This window comes from Siphateles boraxobius, unplaced genomic scaffold (genome assembly GCF_051911475.1).
Source record: "Siphateles boraxobius isolate OS27281-9 unplaced genomic scaffold, OSU_SipBor_1 3, whole genome shotgun sequence".
NCBI classification, from domain to species: domain Eukaryota; kingdom Metazoa; phylum Chordata; class Actinopteri; order Cypriniformes; family Leuciscidae; genus Siphateles; species Siphateles boraxobius.
Window position 1 is genome coordinate 7,338,218 of NW_027508919.1, and position 16,304 is coordinate 7,354,521.

Genomic DNA, 16,304 nt, shown 5'->3' on the forward strand with positions numbered 1-16,304 from the left:
CCAAGAATAAGATGATAGGGTAAGTGCACCCATAGATCTATAGTTATACCATTATACTGTATATTATTATACATCATATATTCTAAGAGAGTTTGGAGTGTGTACATATATATATATATATATATGATCACTGGCTTCCGGTGATGGCCCTATACGAGTAGTTCCGGCGGAAGAGTGACCTCTGACCTGACATATAACGTAGGATGTTGAAGTAGCGTAAGCTTAGGTGAGAGTAGACATCTCTCGCGGTTTAAACAAATAGGGGTGGGCAACAAACTCATGCTCCTCTTCTCTTATATTGAAATCCTCTGACATTTCTCTTTAAAAATTCTCGTTTTAGACTTCTGATTCATGACCGGTGTTTTATTTTGCTCTATCCTCTGCACTTCCGCGTTCATCATTACGTCATGCATTGGGTCAGAGGTCACTTTTCTGCCGGAACTAGACTCGCGTACGGCTGTTACTGGAGGCCAATGATTATAGTTAAAGGTGCTGTATGTACATTTACACTGTACTAAAGCATTAAAATACCATAATATGTTTACAGATATTTAGGAAATGGAGTTCACATACTCATTTCTCTGAAAAACACTTCTACAGCCAGTTATTCTACTTTGAAATGTGCGTTCCGTGTTGGAATGTCTGTTTTTGATTTGATCTGTGTGATCTCGCCTCCTGCCATTTCGCCCAATAGTATTTCGACACCCCGGGATGCCAGTTGGTAGGAAACACAGCGTATTGCAGCAATTGCTGTCAGCTAACAAACTGGGTCAGAGATTGCAGATTCATCCCAACCTAAAAAGCCTCTGTATCCATCTAAAAATCTCTATGAATGAGAGCATATTAAAATGCCGATAAATCAACTCATCAACTTACACGTTAAGTAAGTCATAATTCATTTGTAAGTCTCCTTGGCTTTTATTGTCAATCGCGCTTGTTTCTGTTGCGTGTCCTCAAATTGGCAACCCGCATGAGCGTCAAGTCTGATGAGGAGGGGGCGGGGGAAACAACGATCTCTGATTTGGAATTTAAACTACAGTACCTTTTTTGACCACTAGTCATTCTTACAGACTGAATAATAATAAAGTTGTTATGAGGGTGCTTTGCTGTTGCAGGAAGTGGAAATCTTGACTGTATAAAGGACATCATGAATTGTTTGTATCAAGCCATTTTGGCAAAGATGGTGATGCCCTCTGTGCGGAGATTAAAGTTTGATGATCAATGGACTTTCCTGCAGGACAGCCAGAGTATACATCCAAATCTATTTAACCATGGTTCAGGCATCAGTCGTAGAATGTTCTTGAGTGGCCTGTACAGTCTTCAGATTTAAATCTCATTGAAAATATTTGGTGGAATTTGAAGAAAGCAGTGGTAACATGAAAACCAAAGATTATCAGTGATAATCTGGAAGCTTTTTCAAGCGAGAAATGGGCCAAGATTGCAGTAGAGAGGTGACTGAAGCTTCTAAGCATTTATAGGCAGCGTTTATTGGAGGTTATAAAAAATGAAAGACTCTGCACAAAATTGTACTTTTTAAAAATAAATCTAAACATTTATAATAATAATAAATGTTTCTTAAGCACCAAATCAGCATATTAGAATGATCTCTGAAGGATCATGTGACACTGAAGACTACTGGCTGCTGAAAATTCAGCTTTGCCATTACAGGAATATATTACATTTTGACATAAACACTGTTATTTTACATTGTAATAATTTTTCACAATATTACTGTACTGTTTTTACTTTATTTTTAATCAAATAATGGCAGCCTTAGTGAGCATAAATTACATCTGTCAAAACATTTAAAAATTGTATCAACCCCAAACGTTTGAGTATATGTTACTTTATACAGTATATAGTTTTGAATATAAACATTCAAACATTCGCCGAGCATCTGGTGCCCGATTCTGAGCAGGGAAATAATCGGTCCTTGAACAAAACAGCTGAACATTGGCCTTGTGATGTGAGCATGAAGACTTTTTTTCTCGTATCAAAAGTCATGAACCAAGCTAAAAGACTGTCTTCAACTTCTTGGGTTTGGCTCTCTATCCATCCTGACAGACCTCTTGGCTTTCTTCTAAATTGTTTGCACTCATCCACTGAACTTGAATAAGTGAGCAAACAGAGAAGACCCTTGACGAGCAGCCATTTTGGCCCTTGGTCTGTTTCTACCTGCCCGCTCTGTCTTCGTCTCCTAAATCCCGTCTTGGAAGTGAACACAGTGTTCTTTCGACTGCAGCAGGCCTCTGATGTTTTATTCAACATCTCCTCTGAGAGCTGAAGGGACAGCACAGACTTGTCCGGTCCCCTTTCCCTTCCTTGCCTCTCCCTTCAACGATCGATACGTCCGTGTCTCAGAGTCCCTCGCGTCATCTTTCCTCTCTCGCAGTGTGCGCCGCACTTCTTCTGTTTGGTATTCCAGAGCAGGAGTCACAGTGTAGATCCATCACCAAGGCCTAGAGATGAAGGGATGAACCGAGAGTGAGACACAAACAGAGACAATACGCCTTCTTTCAGAGTTTCTCAGAAATGCAGCTGAATTCCAGACTCTGTTCAATAAAACTGGCATCTCTTTGGATCTCTTTTTGATCAATAGTTTCCCTTCTCTGAACTTTGACAGGTTCTGTGAGCTGCATCACCTGAGTTTATAAATGGGCAGATCAAAACTTGATTTATAATATAAGTACAGTACATCACAATCAGTCCATCCGTAGGCCTTCATTATACCCAGCACAGAAGCCTCAGACATAACTCACAGCACTGACAGAGCAGGACCATAATTGTTTGCGTATGTTGCCTTAGCCATATTTTATTTGTTTTTGTGTACATTGTTTGAAGTCTCATATGTTTTAAAGATTAGGACATTTCCAATTTCCATTCACATTTTTTCAAGAGTCTATATTTTCATGCACTAAGACCCATTTATATCACATGATACTTCTGAAATCTTTATATATGCTGATCTGCGGCTCAAGAAACATTTCTTATTATTATTGTAATGATGTTCAAGGCCAAGGGAAGGAGAAAACATGAACTGACAAACGATTAACGTAACTTTAATAGTAATAAACATAAACAACAAAATGAAAGTAATGCGGCAGCCCCTCACGGACAACTGCCGCTTAAACTAAAACAAAACAACAACATAAAGTCCCGGCCTGGTCCTCTCTCGTTTTGCACTGTCGTCACTCCTCCTCATATCCTTCCAGAGCTCCTTCCTGAGACTCGAGACCAGTGTGGTGTGCTTATTAGCACTCGCGCCACCGGCCTCACTCCGTTTCCACTGTCTCGGCCCGCCCCGCTTGCCACATACACCCATCGCCCTTCGGAGAGACAGAGACGAGAGAAGGGAGCAAGATTTTTTTTTCTTGGTCCAGTTCCCAAAATGCTCTGTTGCTCTTTCCTCAACCAGCTGGGAGAGCTTCTTTGCCATGCCTGGCAGTGGCTATGGATGCCCCAGGTGGACAGACTTATTGTCCCCCTGTCCCCTGATGGCCGGTGATGGCTCATCCTCGTCGGCGTCCGGCAGCAATGCCCCATTTCAACGGACCACTAGTGGTATATATACCACTAGTGGTCCGTGAGGGTACTGCAGGTGGTCCGTGGAAAGGCAAAATAAAATATAAAATAATATTTTTTTGCCTTCATTTTACCAGGATATTCCCATAAAAAAGGTAAAAAGAATATGTAGGCCTATATTAATATAAATTTCAAATTAAATTGTCAAGTTATTTGGTGTTCAGTGCCATTAGAACCACAACATGGATCGGTGGATAGCAACAAGTTTTAGTGCTAGTAAGCCTATTTAGAGGTGCGGATTAATTCAGGTAGGACCGTGTGTAGACATATTATGAGCACTTAATTAGCATATTAAAATAATTTCTGAAGGATCATGTGACATTGAAGACTGGTGTAATGATGCTGAAAATTTAACTTTTCCATCAAAGGAATAAATGACTTTTTGCAATATATTAAAATAGATATATATATATATATATATATATATATATATATATATATATATATATATATATATATATATATATATATATATATATTATTTTTATTTTTTTTATAATAATTCACAATATTACTTTGTAATATTTTTTACAGTTGTTTTGCTCAAACAAATGTAGCCTTGGTGAGCATATGACACTTCTTTCAAATACATAAAAGAATATTAATAATTCTTTTCTTATAACTTTTGACTGTTAGTGTGTATTCTAAATTATTGTTAAACCTATTTATGTATTATATGTTAATATAATAAATGTATAATATTTAACATTTTATAATGTAAAATAAATGTTGTTTAATGTGAAATATAAAATGTTACACTTTTTTTGATGGTAACCACACAGTTATCACAGCTAAATTTATGCAACAGATTTATGCACAGAAACTCATGCAACACTAATATGATCATGTTATTCTCAGTGCATGCTCACCACCAGATCATTCAGCCATTCCTGTCTAAGATGTCAAGGTGATAGGACAAACAATGACAGTGTGCATGCAGAGCATGCCTGGGGCATGAATTTATGCTCGTGTGTGTGATGTGAGATTTCCCTTATGGATGCTGCATAGATGCAGTCAGCAGGACTGGTAATTACCAGTTGTCTAAACAGACAGATGGAATTAAGGAGAGTGACTGGCAATTTTAAGAATGCTTGTTTTGGAGCAAGGAGCTAGAGAGCGCATGGAGCGAGCGAGAGAAAGAAAGATTACCTGACACTGCGTGTTAGCACCTCCGCTTGACATTTTTATATTTCACTCTTCTGTCACTTGCATCAGGTGCTACTCTTTCACCCTTCTGACAAGATACATCTTGCCCTCTGGCCTTCCTGCTTCTACTTTCTACCTTTCCTTCCTCTCAATTCCTTTTCCGCTCTCTGTCTCTTTCCTTCTCCTCTTCTCCCTCTCACCGCAGAGAAGGTCATCCAGGATAGATGCCCTTCTGAGATGGTTTACATAACTCAGGCTGACATATGGATCTTTTAGTATGTTTTTGCACAGTAAACTCCAACTGTGCAAAGCTTGGGCTGTGACAGCTCCCCCCTCAGTCTCCTTTCGGTGTGAATCATGTCAAGAAACCGTAATTTGCAGTGGGCCGTGTAAAAGCTACAGCTGACTTGCACTTATCCTAAGCCACTGATGGTTGGGTGGTTTACGCACACTGGCCAATTAGCTACCAAGGGATTACGACCTGTGTTTTGTGACAGAAGGGAGAATTGTCTCACAACATCTGATTGCAGTGAGTAACAGGCTAAATCCAGCCATAAATGAGAACTGAATCAATAATTATCAGAATTAATTGCAATCAAACTGTCATATAATCTGAAATGTCTGAGATATAGTACACTCTAAAAATGAAATGTGATTTTGATATAAAATGTAATCTATAATATTAAATATATAATTTTAAATTCACGGTTAGTTCCAGTCCTTGATTCTGAATGGTCAATAGCTGCGTTTTATTCACGATGAAACACAGTTATGACCGCTTTACCCAATGGGTGCAGCGATATCTTGTCCTTTTAACAGTCAAGGGGTTTTCTCGTGCCCTGAAATGTTAGTCATTTGTCAGTTGCGTCTTGCTTCTCCGTGTTCACAAGTTTCAGTCATTTCAATATAAAAGTCTTATTATTTGAGGTCATCCACTTAGTTTGGGCTTGTTTTTTCAGTCCGGGTTTCTTATTTCTCTAGCAAAACCTGGCAACATGGGTTCATGTTCAGTGAACCAATGACTTTATAATATGCATGAATTTATAACATTTACAGATAAGGATGTGGCCGTAAAATGAAAATTATGCAGTGGAGAAAACATGTTTTAAATGCATTAAGCATCATGTGCACATGACAGGCCAAGTGATGAACTATATGAGTTTGTTTGTTTGAAGCACTTTATATGAAACATTCTTATGTCAAGAGAGGTCGTGTCAGGTCGCGACGTGTACTTTTCCTCCAGCATCGCACTTCGTTACCTCCTCCATTATTTATATGCATTTTGCCCATTTTCAATACTTTAAAGTGGCATCACTGGCGTCGGTTTTTCGCGCACAGTGCAAAGACCTGACTAATTGATAATGAAATTCATTGTAAGTTATTTTTCATGATCGGCTATCAATTTAATCAGTTATTGCTGGCTATTTATTTTTAAATAGTACTAAACATAATTTTTATTGACTGTATTGTTTTAAAATCAAATGGCACACAAGTAGACAACTTTAGGAGCTTTAGACAACCTTAAGTGGCTATTGGAAAAAAAAACTTCTTAGTATCTCAATCTTTGCTAAGGTTTCTATGAGATATGTGTCGAGTGGTCACTAAAGTCGTCGTCTTTATTTAAAAAAAATTATAATCCTGAAATCATCTAGATGTGAAAATACACTTGAAAAAGCTTGAAAGAAGCAAAAAGTCTAAGACATTGGTGGGAAAAATCTAGGCTTTAATGGGCTAACATTTTAATGGCAGGTGGCTGCAAGCGTCAGCCGAAACCATGGCGTGGTTCACACCATGCACATCTGCAACGGTACTCCAGCCATAAGAAGAGACAGACGATCCGTCTCCTCTGGGAATCATTGTTGCATATCACTCTCTGGGGTGCTCCTGAAATCCAGTTTCTACCTCATATCTGCCACAGCTGATTCAGAGCCACTCCTGTTATAAATGTCGTTGTGTTTAAGATGCAGCTGGTGTTAGAAGAAATGATCCTAAATCAGGTGTGGAAGTAAAATTGAGATTTGACTGACTTAGGGTGGATATCGGTGGGAGTAATGTGTCTCAAAGCAGGTGAAACGGGGCCTAAGGGTACACTAAACCTTTTAGAGTCTGAAAGCAGAAAGAGGTTTTCAGCGATGTGTGTTAAAGTTTGCCTGGAGGAGGGTTCTGGATTGTGTAGTGGGGCAGTAGGGTATTAGGAATAAGAAGGTGCTAAAATGGAAATGGTTGTGTAAAACGGCAAAGAATCAAGATATAACACACACAGAAGAACAGAGTAGCCTAAGTATTTAATTGGTTCACTAAGTGCAACTCGTCCCTTTTGGTCATTACCTGTTTTTGTTAGTTTTTTTTTCTTGTTGAATTCATTGTAATGTCAGTTGTCTCATTGTTTATACAGTATACACTATCATTCAAAAGTTTGGGTTCAATATTTTTTTTAAATACATAATACTTTTACTCAGCAAGGACACTTTTTTGAGTAACAGTAAAACTATATTACAAAAGATTTTTTTTCCCTAATATTTTTACATGCCCTATTTAAGAAAGAAACCTGAAAAAATGCATCATGGTTTCCACAAAATATTAAGCAGAACAACTGTTTATAATAGATTATCAATATACCAATAAGAAATGTTTTTTGAGCACAAAATCAGCATATTAGTTTCCTTTTTGAAGGATGATGTGTCACAGGAATATGTTACCTTTTAAAATGTATTAAAATAAAAAAACAGTTATTTTGAATGGTAATAATAATTCATAGATTTACTGTTTTTACTATGTTTTTCTATCAAATGCATGCTGCCCTTTTATCAAAAGCTTGTTAAATCAGATGAATATATTATTTGGTTGAGCTCTACTCTCTATTGGCTTTTTTGGATGAAAATGTGCACATATAGGGTTAATGCCTGTTTTATTGCCCTTTATTTGCATGAATGAAAGAATTAGCACAGACAAATAAGTACTTTCTCAAGGCTACAAAGAAGGACTGGAAATGTCTTCCACATCATTCAACCCAACAAACATCTGGCATGAGTCCTTAATTCTCTGTGTCACTCGATTTATCACAAGATGTCTAGAGCATATCAGATATTATGGTATTGAAATGATAGTATAAGTTTGGCACACTGTATTTATCTGTTTTTTTTCTTCTCACAGGCAGGGATGATCAAAACTGAGCAGGAGGAGTTTTTCATTGAGCCAGTGGAAACAGGACATCATGTGATGGAGCTGGAGGAAGAGAACGGTGGCCGTTCTCACATTGTGTACCGTTCTGCCGCCTTGAAGAAGCCTCCTGTTAGCTCACTAGCTGCGGACTTTCAATCAAGAGGTAAGTCCTGATCAGCACCTTTTCATGCTAGTGTTTATGTTAAACCCTTAGGGGTATATATATATATATATATATATATATATGTATGTGTGTGTGTATGTATGTATAATCCAAATATAAATTAAATTAAAGTCAAAAGCACATTTTGAGTACACAGTCATACCTGGACACAAATCCTGTTCAAATAGGCTATATGGCCCATTCTAGAGAACTGGTTCAAAGTTAGAGCTAGAAACATCTTGAAAAAAATGTCTTTTCCCACAAATTTTGTATGCATGCAAATTGTATCATATCCAAGGTAAACATTTCTAGTAATTGTGCATTTAATTCTCATACTGTATTTTCAGAAAGTTTTTGAATATTTTCCTCTCCCCAAATGTGTCACTAATGAAACACAATAATAAATAATATAATGAGAAGGCTTATGTTGACCTATTAAGATTTTGTTAAAGTTTCACATGTAAATCAACAACAATTACAATTTTAACTATATTTTAAGTGTAATATTTCTTTGTAAAAAGCACAAAGTTTATTATAAGTATTTCAAAGTTAAGGATTCATTTGTTTGAATATACATGGGCACAAACACTATAATAACATCTTAGTTGATAATTCAATATACATACTTTATTTTTGACAAAACATCCCATACTATTTAACATATGTGCAGGAATTGGCGAACACAAGCTTAATTTATGTGGCATTAGTCTATTTTACAGTAAAAACTTTATGATCTATCAAAAACTGGTCAACGAAATCGTTTCTAAACATTAATATTTTTCATGATTAATATATGACATTTAAATGTTAATTTGCAGTTTAAAGGTGCCTTGTGTAATATCCGCAAAAAAAAAAATCAATTCATACTCCACATTCCATACCAGATGGGGGCAGTCTACCTCCAGAAAGTGAATTGATCTACTCTAGAGTAATAAACGAGAAACGGCATAGTCTCTATGCTCCGCCCCTAACTTCACAACGACCCTAGAACCATAGCCGAAGCCGAGCCAACTCCTAATAGAGGACTTTTTGACTCCAGAGGAACGTTGGTTGATGTCAAGTGATTTTTAAATGACATCTTCAAGCTACTCCCCTTCACCAGTGAATGTTCATATTCGTTTAGTTCATATTACATTTTTATTGTTAGTTTGAATTACATTATTTTGACAGACATCATTTGCTGCTGTTGACCAAGGTAGCGCCATTCAGAGCTGCCAACTCTCAAGAATTCACCGTCACCGATTCTGTCAATGTTATTACGCAATTCAAACAAAAAATACCGTTTTGGCGCTTGTAAATGTTAACGTTACACGACAGATCCCTAGCGCACGTGAACCGATCATCTCTACTAGCTAATAGTAAAAACACACAAACACTGTTGAAAGATACAGTATGCTACAACTTACCAAAATGTATTCTTCATACATAATACCGACCAATCATTTTTTTAATCAGCGTGCAGAGGTCAATAACATAGCTGGAGAACAAATATGTCAGATTTACCTCAGGAAAGCAATTTAGTAAAGATAATATAGCTCACGTAGTTCTCATTACACCTTTCAATGTCGCCATTGCTAACTTTAGAACTTATATCGAACAGCCTTCGATACATTTCTATGTTATAACTTCCCGAAAAAACTAAACAAACATATAAAACAAACTTCTAGCGAAATACTAACAGCATCTATCTTACCAATCCAAAAGAAATGTTGCAAGTTCGGAGTCAAACCTCATTTCTTTCATTTCCATTAGTTGTCTCCAACGATGGAAAGCAGTGCCAATGTTAACTCTGGTTCTGCTCCTTTTTTTATCCAATTTTATTTGTGATTCCGAGCGCGTTTTTTTCCCCTGCAGCGGGTGGTTGTGGTAAGGGTCTCTTGCCAAGGGCTTCAGCCATACTTCCGCTCTCTTCCCTGAACTGAACTGTAGTAGTGGGGTGTACTTTCCACACAATTGACATCAGGTTCAAGTACGCCCACAAGCCGTGCGACTTATTCGTGTATTCCCCATGGCCGAAACTGGTATTATGACATCTGTCGGGCCGGGGCTAGTAATTTAGCATGCTAATTCAGGTTGATATCTCTGTAACTTTTCATTTTTTTTTACTGACATCATCACCCTTATTTCTTCTCATTCTTTTGATCCATATTTTTAACAGTCTTTTTGCTGTTTACAGACAGTAGCCTATTCCATATCGCAATTAGAACAAAGAACTTAAAAATAAAGAACTTACTATTCACAATCCTCAGCTGGATCCGTTGCTCCTCGAAATGAAACCGAAACCAGCACTTCTGAGGTAGATTTTTCCAGGATTATTATTACTTTTACGATATTATTATTCCTCACAGCGTCGACGTTAAGTACACGAATCTGACTAAACTTGATGTGTTTTATCGAGTTGATGTGGGCGTTGACAGGTTTGCAGATTGCCTCAGATCATTTGCGTTTCAATAGTGCGCGTTCTCCGTGGGCGTTCACATTAGCAGATAATGAGTGACATCTCTCTCTTTTCATATAGATTACATAAGCAGATAATATTTGTTTTCGTTTTGAATTAGATAATTTATAAGTAGACATTTAAATGTTCATAAAGATTTATTTCTCATGGCTGTGTGACTAGTATTTGCTGAGTTTTGTTCAAGTTTAGAGACGTGCTCCAGAAAAAAAGTTCACGGAGACGAAGAGGCAGAAAGCACACCCTGTTTATTTTCTTTATTTTACAAAAGCACAATGTTTTGTTTTGATTGTAAGTGGACATATAAAAACAGTAGACATTTAACAGTTTTTTATTTTATTTTTCTTATGTCTGTTTGACCATAAATGATGGAGTATTTTAGTCTATTTTGCTGCTATGTGAAAAAATCCAGCAAAACTCCCAGAGGGTTTACCTGTAAATTTTGCAGTCCCTTTTGTGTTATGTAGTTGTACCAATGTCCCAGCACTGTCTAATATGTCAGCATTTCTAAAGCCTTTAGTCTCAAAGCATTTCATTCTAATTCTAGCAGTTTTTCGTGTGATTACAACTAGTGGTTCATGTGGTAGACATGCTTAGTTAACCAAAAGACCCAGAGGCCTCTGGTCAGCTTGGGTTTTACTGCTTGGATAATCGTCCACAGGCTGCCCAGCTGAGTCCAACATTATGTGCTTAATCAGTGTTGGGCAGTAACGCATTACTTAGTAACTCGTTACTGTAATTTATTGCTTTTTTAGTGACAGAATAATGCAACTAGTAATTAGAGTATAGTTCCAAGCCCAAGTTAATATATGTTACAGCTTTGTTATATTGCTGACAGAATGCAGTGTTTTATCATCTAGATGGTAAAAAATGAAATAACTTTTTAGATGCCTGCCTGTCGCACACGCGAGTCCGCGACGTCATCTACCCGAGACCTACTTTGACAGGTAAGAGCTTGCACGGCGGGTAAACCAATGAAAACAAACTCAGCATGGAGAGAGAAAATTACGCATTCTGTAGCTGTAAATACAATAATTATTTTGAATTTATTTCTGTCAACGGTAAGAACATTATTGTCCGCTGTCAACTATGTGGGGGGAAGAAAACCTTTTCAACTGCGAAAAACTCGACATCTAATTTGTTAACACACCTGAAAGGGCAGCACAGTAAAACTTCTCGGGGCAAGGCACACCTTGGGCTTCGTAAGCCAAGGCAATGGCATCCACTATCCAGTGGGCCATCCTCAGGTTGGAGACAGCCTTTCCCTTCTGCTGGCCTCCGTAAAATACAAAGAGATGGTCTGAGGTCCTGAGGCTTTGCGTTCTGTCTACGTATAGGCGCAGAGCTCGAACGGGACAGAGAAAAGCCAGAGCTGGGTCTGCCTCCTCCGAAGGCAGCGCCTGCAGGTTCACCACCTGGTAGGGAGTGGTAGGAACCTTGGGCACGTATACGGGCCAGGGTCTCAGGATTACGGTTGGGTACCGAAATGCGGGGCCAATAGGGAACCGGTTCCGGCGTAAACGGTAGTAACGAGACCGAATTAGAACGAAAATTTCGGTGCCTGATTTCGGTGCCTGACTTTGTCTTACATGCGCTTCATGAGGCACACACGCACACGCACACACACACGCAAGGTCTCTCATTCTCTCCCTCACCGCCGTTCGCACGCTTTACGGCTTGGAGCAGAGTCTCTTCTGTCTCGGATGCGGGCTCTTGCTCACTCTTGATTCCGGGAGATTTTAACAAATTTGCGGGCATCAGTGGAAAATCACGCGTCAGAACACCCTCTCTGTGCCGATTGTCTGAAGCCCATATAGAATCCCGGCAATTCATTGGCTGATGGCGCAGACGCCGCCTCGACACTTTTACGTCGTCATATTATATTGGCGCGCACCGTCATCGGCTCCTCAGATTTCTCTGCTGAAAAAGCTTGTCGGCAGCGCGAGGAGCTTGGCAGCGAACGCCGTGTCTCGTTCCCTATTCAGAGAACATAAGTTACACCAGTAACCAGAGGCGTTCTCTTTCATAGGTTCACTCAACGCTGCGTAGCTAAGATGCAGTGGGAACGGAATACCAAACTCGCCAAGCTAAGCGCTGCTGTAACTAGTACAACGACCAGATAACTTACATGACTGGTTCAAGCAGACAAAACATGGGAACCTGGAGCCATGTGAGATTAGATTACCCTGGTAGTAATCTCTATTAATCTCCAGTATTATTACATTGTTTGATTCAATATTGTTTTATTTCATATTATGTAAATGTGAATTTTTATTTTATATTGGTTTATTTATCATTATCATATGTTACTTTTTTTACTTTTTTACTTTTTAAAAATTTAAGTTAATATTGTGTCCAGTTTGGCCCTGTAAATAAAATGGTATTATTTTTTCACAAAGTTTGTGCGGTGTAGTTTTCTTAATTACCGGTTCAAGAACCGTTTAAGCACCGGAACCATTTAAAAAATACAGAGTAGGTACTGGTATCGGATATAAAACCCAACCGATACCCAACGCTACTCAGGATCAAGTGAGAGTTAGCCGGGCCGAATTCTAGGCATGATTCGTCAACCGAAAATGCATGCAGATCCCCTACCCTCTTGAGGGAGGCCAATGCAACCAGGAGTACTGTCTTAAAGGACATAATTTTTAACTCTGCTGATTGCAAAGGTTCAAAGGCTGGTTCTGAAGTGCTGAAAGGACTAGAGACAAATCCCAAGAGGGTATCGAGAGTGGGCGAGGCGGTTTGGTCTCCTCGCCCCCCTCAGGAACCTGACGATCAGGTTGTGCTTTCCCAGCGATTTACCCTCAAATGCATCGTAATGTGTGGCGATAACGGCAACATATACTTTAAGGTTGGAGGGAGACAGCCTTCGCTCCAACCCTTCTTGCAGGAAGGAAAGCACAGCTCTGATCGAGCAAGTTTGGGGGTTCTGCTGGTGAGAAGAACACCACTCAACGAACAGGTTCCACTTCAACGCATAGAGGCGCCTCATATAGGGGGCTCTAGTGGAAGTGATGGTGTCAACTACCGCCTGGGGTAGGTCACCTAGAACCTCCGCGTCCCATCCAGGGACCAGACATGGAGTTTCCAGAGGTCTGGATGCGGGTGCCCCATCTCTGAGAGATCAGGTCCTCTCTCAGAGGAATGGGCCAGGGAGGGGCTGTCGCGAGGAGCACTAGGTTGGGGAACCAGGTCCGCTTGGGCCAATACGGCGTAACTAACAAGACCTTCTCCTCATCCTCCCTGACTTTGCACAGGGTCTATTTAAATAGGCTCACTAGGGAAAACGCATACTTGCATATGCTCCGCAGCCAGCTGTGTGCCAGTGTGTCTGTGACGAGGGTGCCCTCGGTCAGGGAGTAGCACAACTGGCAGTGAAACGTGTCCGGGGTGGCAAACAGATCTAGCTGTGCGCAGATCTAGATCTAAGCGCCTCCATATCAGCTGGATATGGAGTCGCCATTCTCCCAGTAGAACCTTCTGTCGTGAGAGTTTGTCGGCTGCACATTTGAGTAGGCCAGGCACGAAGCGACCTTAGATTCTTCTGACTCCAAAGGAGGAGATTGCAGGAGATTTGTGACTTGCGGCAGGAGCGTAGACCACCTTGATGTACGCAACGGTCGAAGTGCTGACTGTACGGACCAGTACATGCTTGCCTAGTAGCGGCGTTTTGAAGGTGTACTGCTATCAACTTGAGGCAGTTGATGTGCCAATGCAGTTGAGGCCCCGTCCACAGACCTGAAGCTGCATGTCTGTTGTACGTGGCCCCCAAGCCGGTGGCGCAGGCATCTGTGGAGACCACAACATGTCTGGACACTTGTTCTAGGGGAACACCTGCCTGAAGAAACAAAGGGTCTGACCACCTAGATTTGAGAGTTTGGCGACAGTGCAGAGAAATAGAAACTCTGCACAAGCCCTCTGCCACACCCATTTCGGGACTTGATCGTGGAGCCAGTGTTGAAGTGGCCTCATATGAAGCAATCCGAGTGGCGTCACCGTGGCTGCAGATGCCATATGCCCCAGGAGCCTCTGAAATAGTTTCTGTGGTGCCTCTGTCCTGCGTCTGAGCAAGCTCACGTAGTCCAACACTGACTGGACGCGGGCCTCAATGAGTCCAGCTCCATAGCTAAAAAAGAGATCCTCTGCCCGAGGGTGAGTTTGCTCTTTTCCCAGTCGATCCGAAGCCTTAGGTGGCTGAGGTGATGGAGCACCATAATGATGGCTGCTGTGTCGTCTTAGCTGGAGCGGAGGACGCCGCAGGAGGTCGACCTCGGTGACGAGCGGACAGAGGGTCTGTGGCCGGCGGACGGGTGGAGGCAGCTGTGGTCCATCGGTGCAGGATGTGCCGAATTGCCCCCGTCTGATTCTGGGCAGCCAAAAACTGTTGAGTGAAGCTCTCGACTGCGTCGCGGAATAACCCAACCTGGGAGAGGGGAGAGTCCAGCAACTGATATTTATCAATCTCCTTCATGTCCGCCAGGTTGAGCCAAAGGTGGCGCCCCTGGACCACCAAGGTGGACATCGCCTGACCAACGGAACGTGCGGATTCCTTCATCGCCCAGAGAGCAAGGTCAGTTGTCACACGGAGCTCCCGGAGGAGGGCGGAAGCAACTTGTCCACAGGCTCTGCAAGCCTTCGCTGTTAAACTGGACGTAAACTAACAGGCCCTGGACGGGAGGCGTGGATTACCCCGCCAAGAGGAAGTAGACACAGGACACAGCTGCATCTCGACGGCACGCTCCACTGGCAGGATATCCACATGGATAGAGGAGGATGGAGCCACTAGGACGGCTTCTGGCACTATACGGCGCCATCCACGTCCTAGTAAGCTCCTCATGCACCTCCGGGAAGAATGGCACTGGGGCTGTATGCAGAGAAACAGCCTGGCCCGCCCCAAGAAACCAATCGTCCAACCGAGACAGTAGGTGATGTGGTGGAGGGTTCCACACAAGCCCACCCCTCTCGGCGGCCCGGGAAGGCATAGCCGCCTATTCTGGATCTGACTCAGGCAACGATACATTCCCCGAAATGGGTAACGAAGCCGAGTCCTCATCTCCAGAGGACTGAAGCTCCCCCTCCGATGCTTGTGGCCAACATCTGATCGTCAGATGGGGCCCCAAAGGATGAGAAGTACCAGCAAGCTCTGTTTGAGGCTCCACCGGCTGCTGTGGCTTTGAGATGTAAGAGGCCCACCGAGATTGGCTCGTCGGGGAAGCCCTCACTGTAATAGTCAGATCACCCTGGCTAATCACAGAAGTAGGCTTATTCTGGGGGCCAGAATAAGAACTAGATCTGGGCATAGGCGAGGGGACTGCTCCTCCCTTGAGGTAAGCGAGTCTCGATCTAAGCACAGCAATAGTCATGTTCCTGCACTGGGAAAATGAACTATTCACAAAAGCAGCCTTAGCGTGCTTAACGCCCAAACACGAGAGGCAGCTATTGTGGCCGTATGCTGGCGCCAGGGAACGACCGCACTCAGAACACTCACAAACGCGATTCATGCACACCAGCGTTCATTGGCTCGTTCTGTAGACACTCGAAGATGATAGGGCTCTCTGAAGTGATCCCAGTTACGTTGTCACGTCGATGTAACGTCTAATGTGAGCGACTGAAACGGAAAAAGGAGAGTGTTGTTTTCCTAAGTGAGTCAAGTAATTTAATATAAATTTGGGTTATGAAATCTGTGAATACATTAGAACAGTCACTCAGTATAAGTTGGAATTTTTTTAACAGTTTATTTTTTAAATAGTTACTACTTTATGGTAAGTAAATAGCATTTTTTTATATAAATAA

The 16,304-nt window shown here is 41.3% G+C and overlaps 1 protein-coding gene across 2 annotated transcripts in view; it reads left to right on the forward strand.

The window, feature by feature from the left end:
• LOC143756866 (A disintegrin and metalloproteinase with thrombospondin motifs 2) overlaps positions 1-16,304 on the forward strand; it is a 231,222-nt gene that overhangs the window by 85,964 nt on the left and 128,954 nt on the right. For both annotated transcript variants that reach the window (XM_077247690.1, XM_077247691.1), the window contains exon 3: positions 7,882-8,053. In XM_077247690.1, the coding sequence (XP_077103805.1) occupies positions 7,882-8,053 (172 nt within the window). The remainder of the gene's footprint in view (positions 1-7,881; positions 8,054-16,304) is intronic.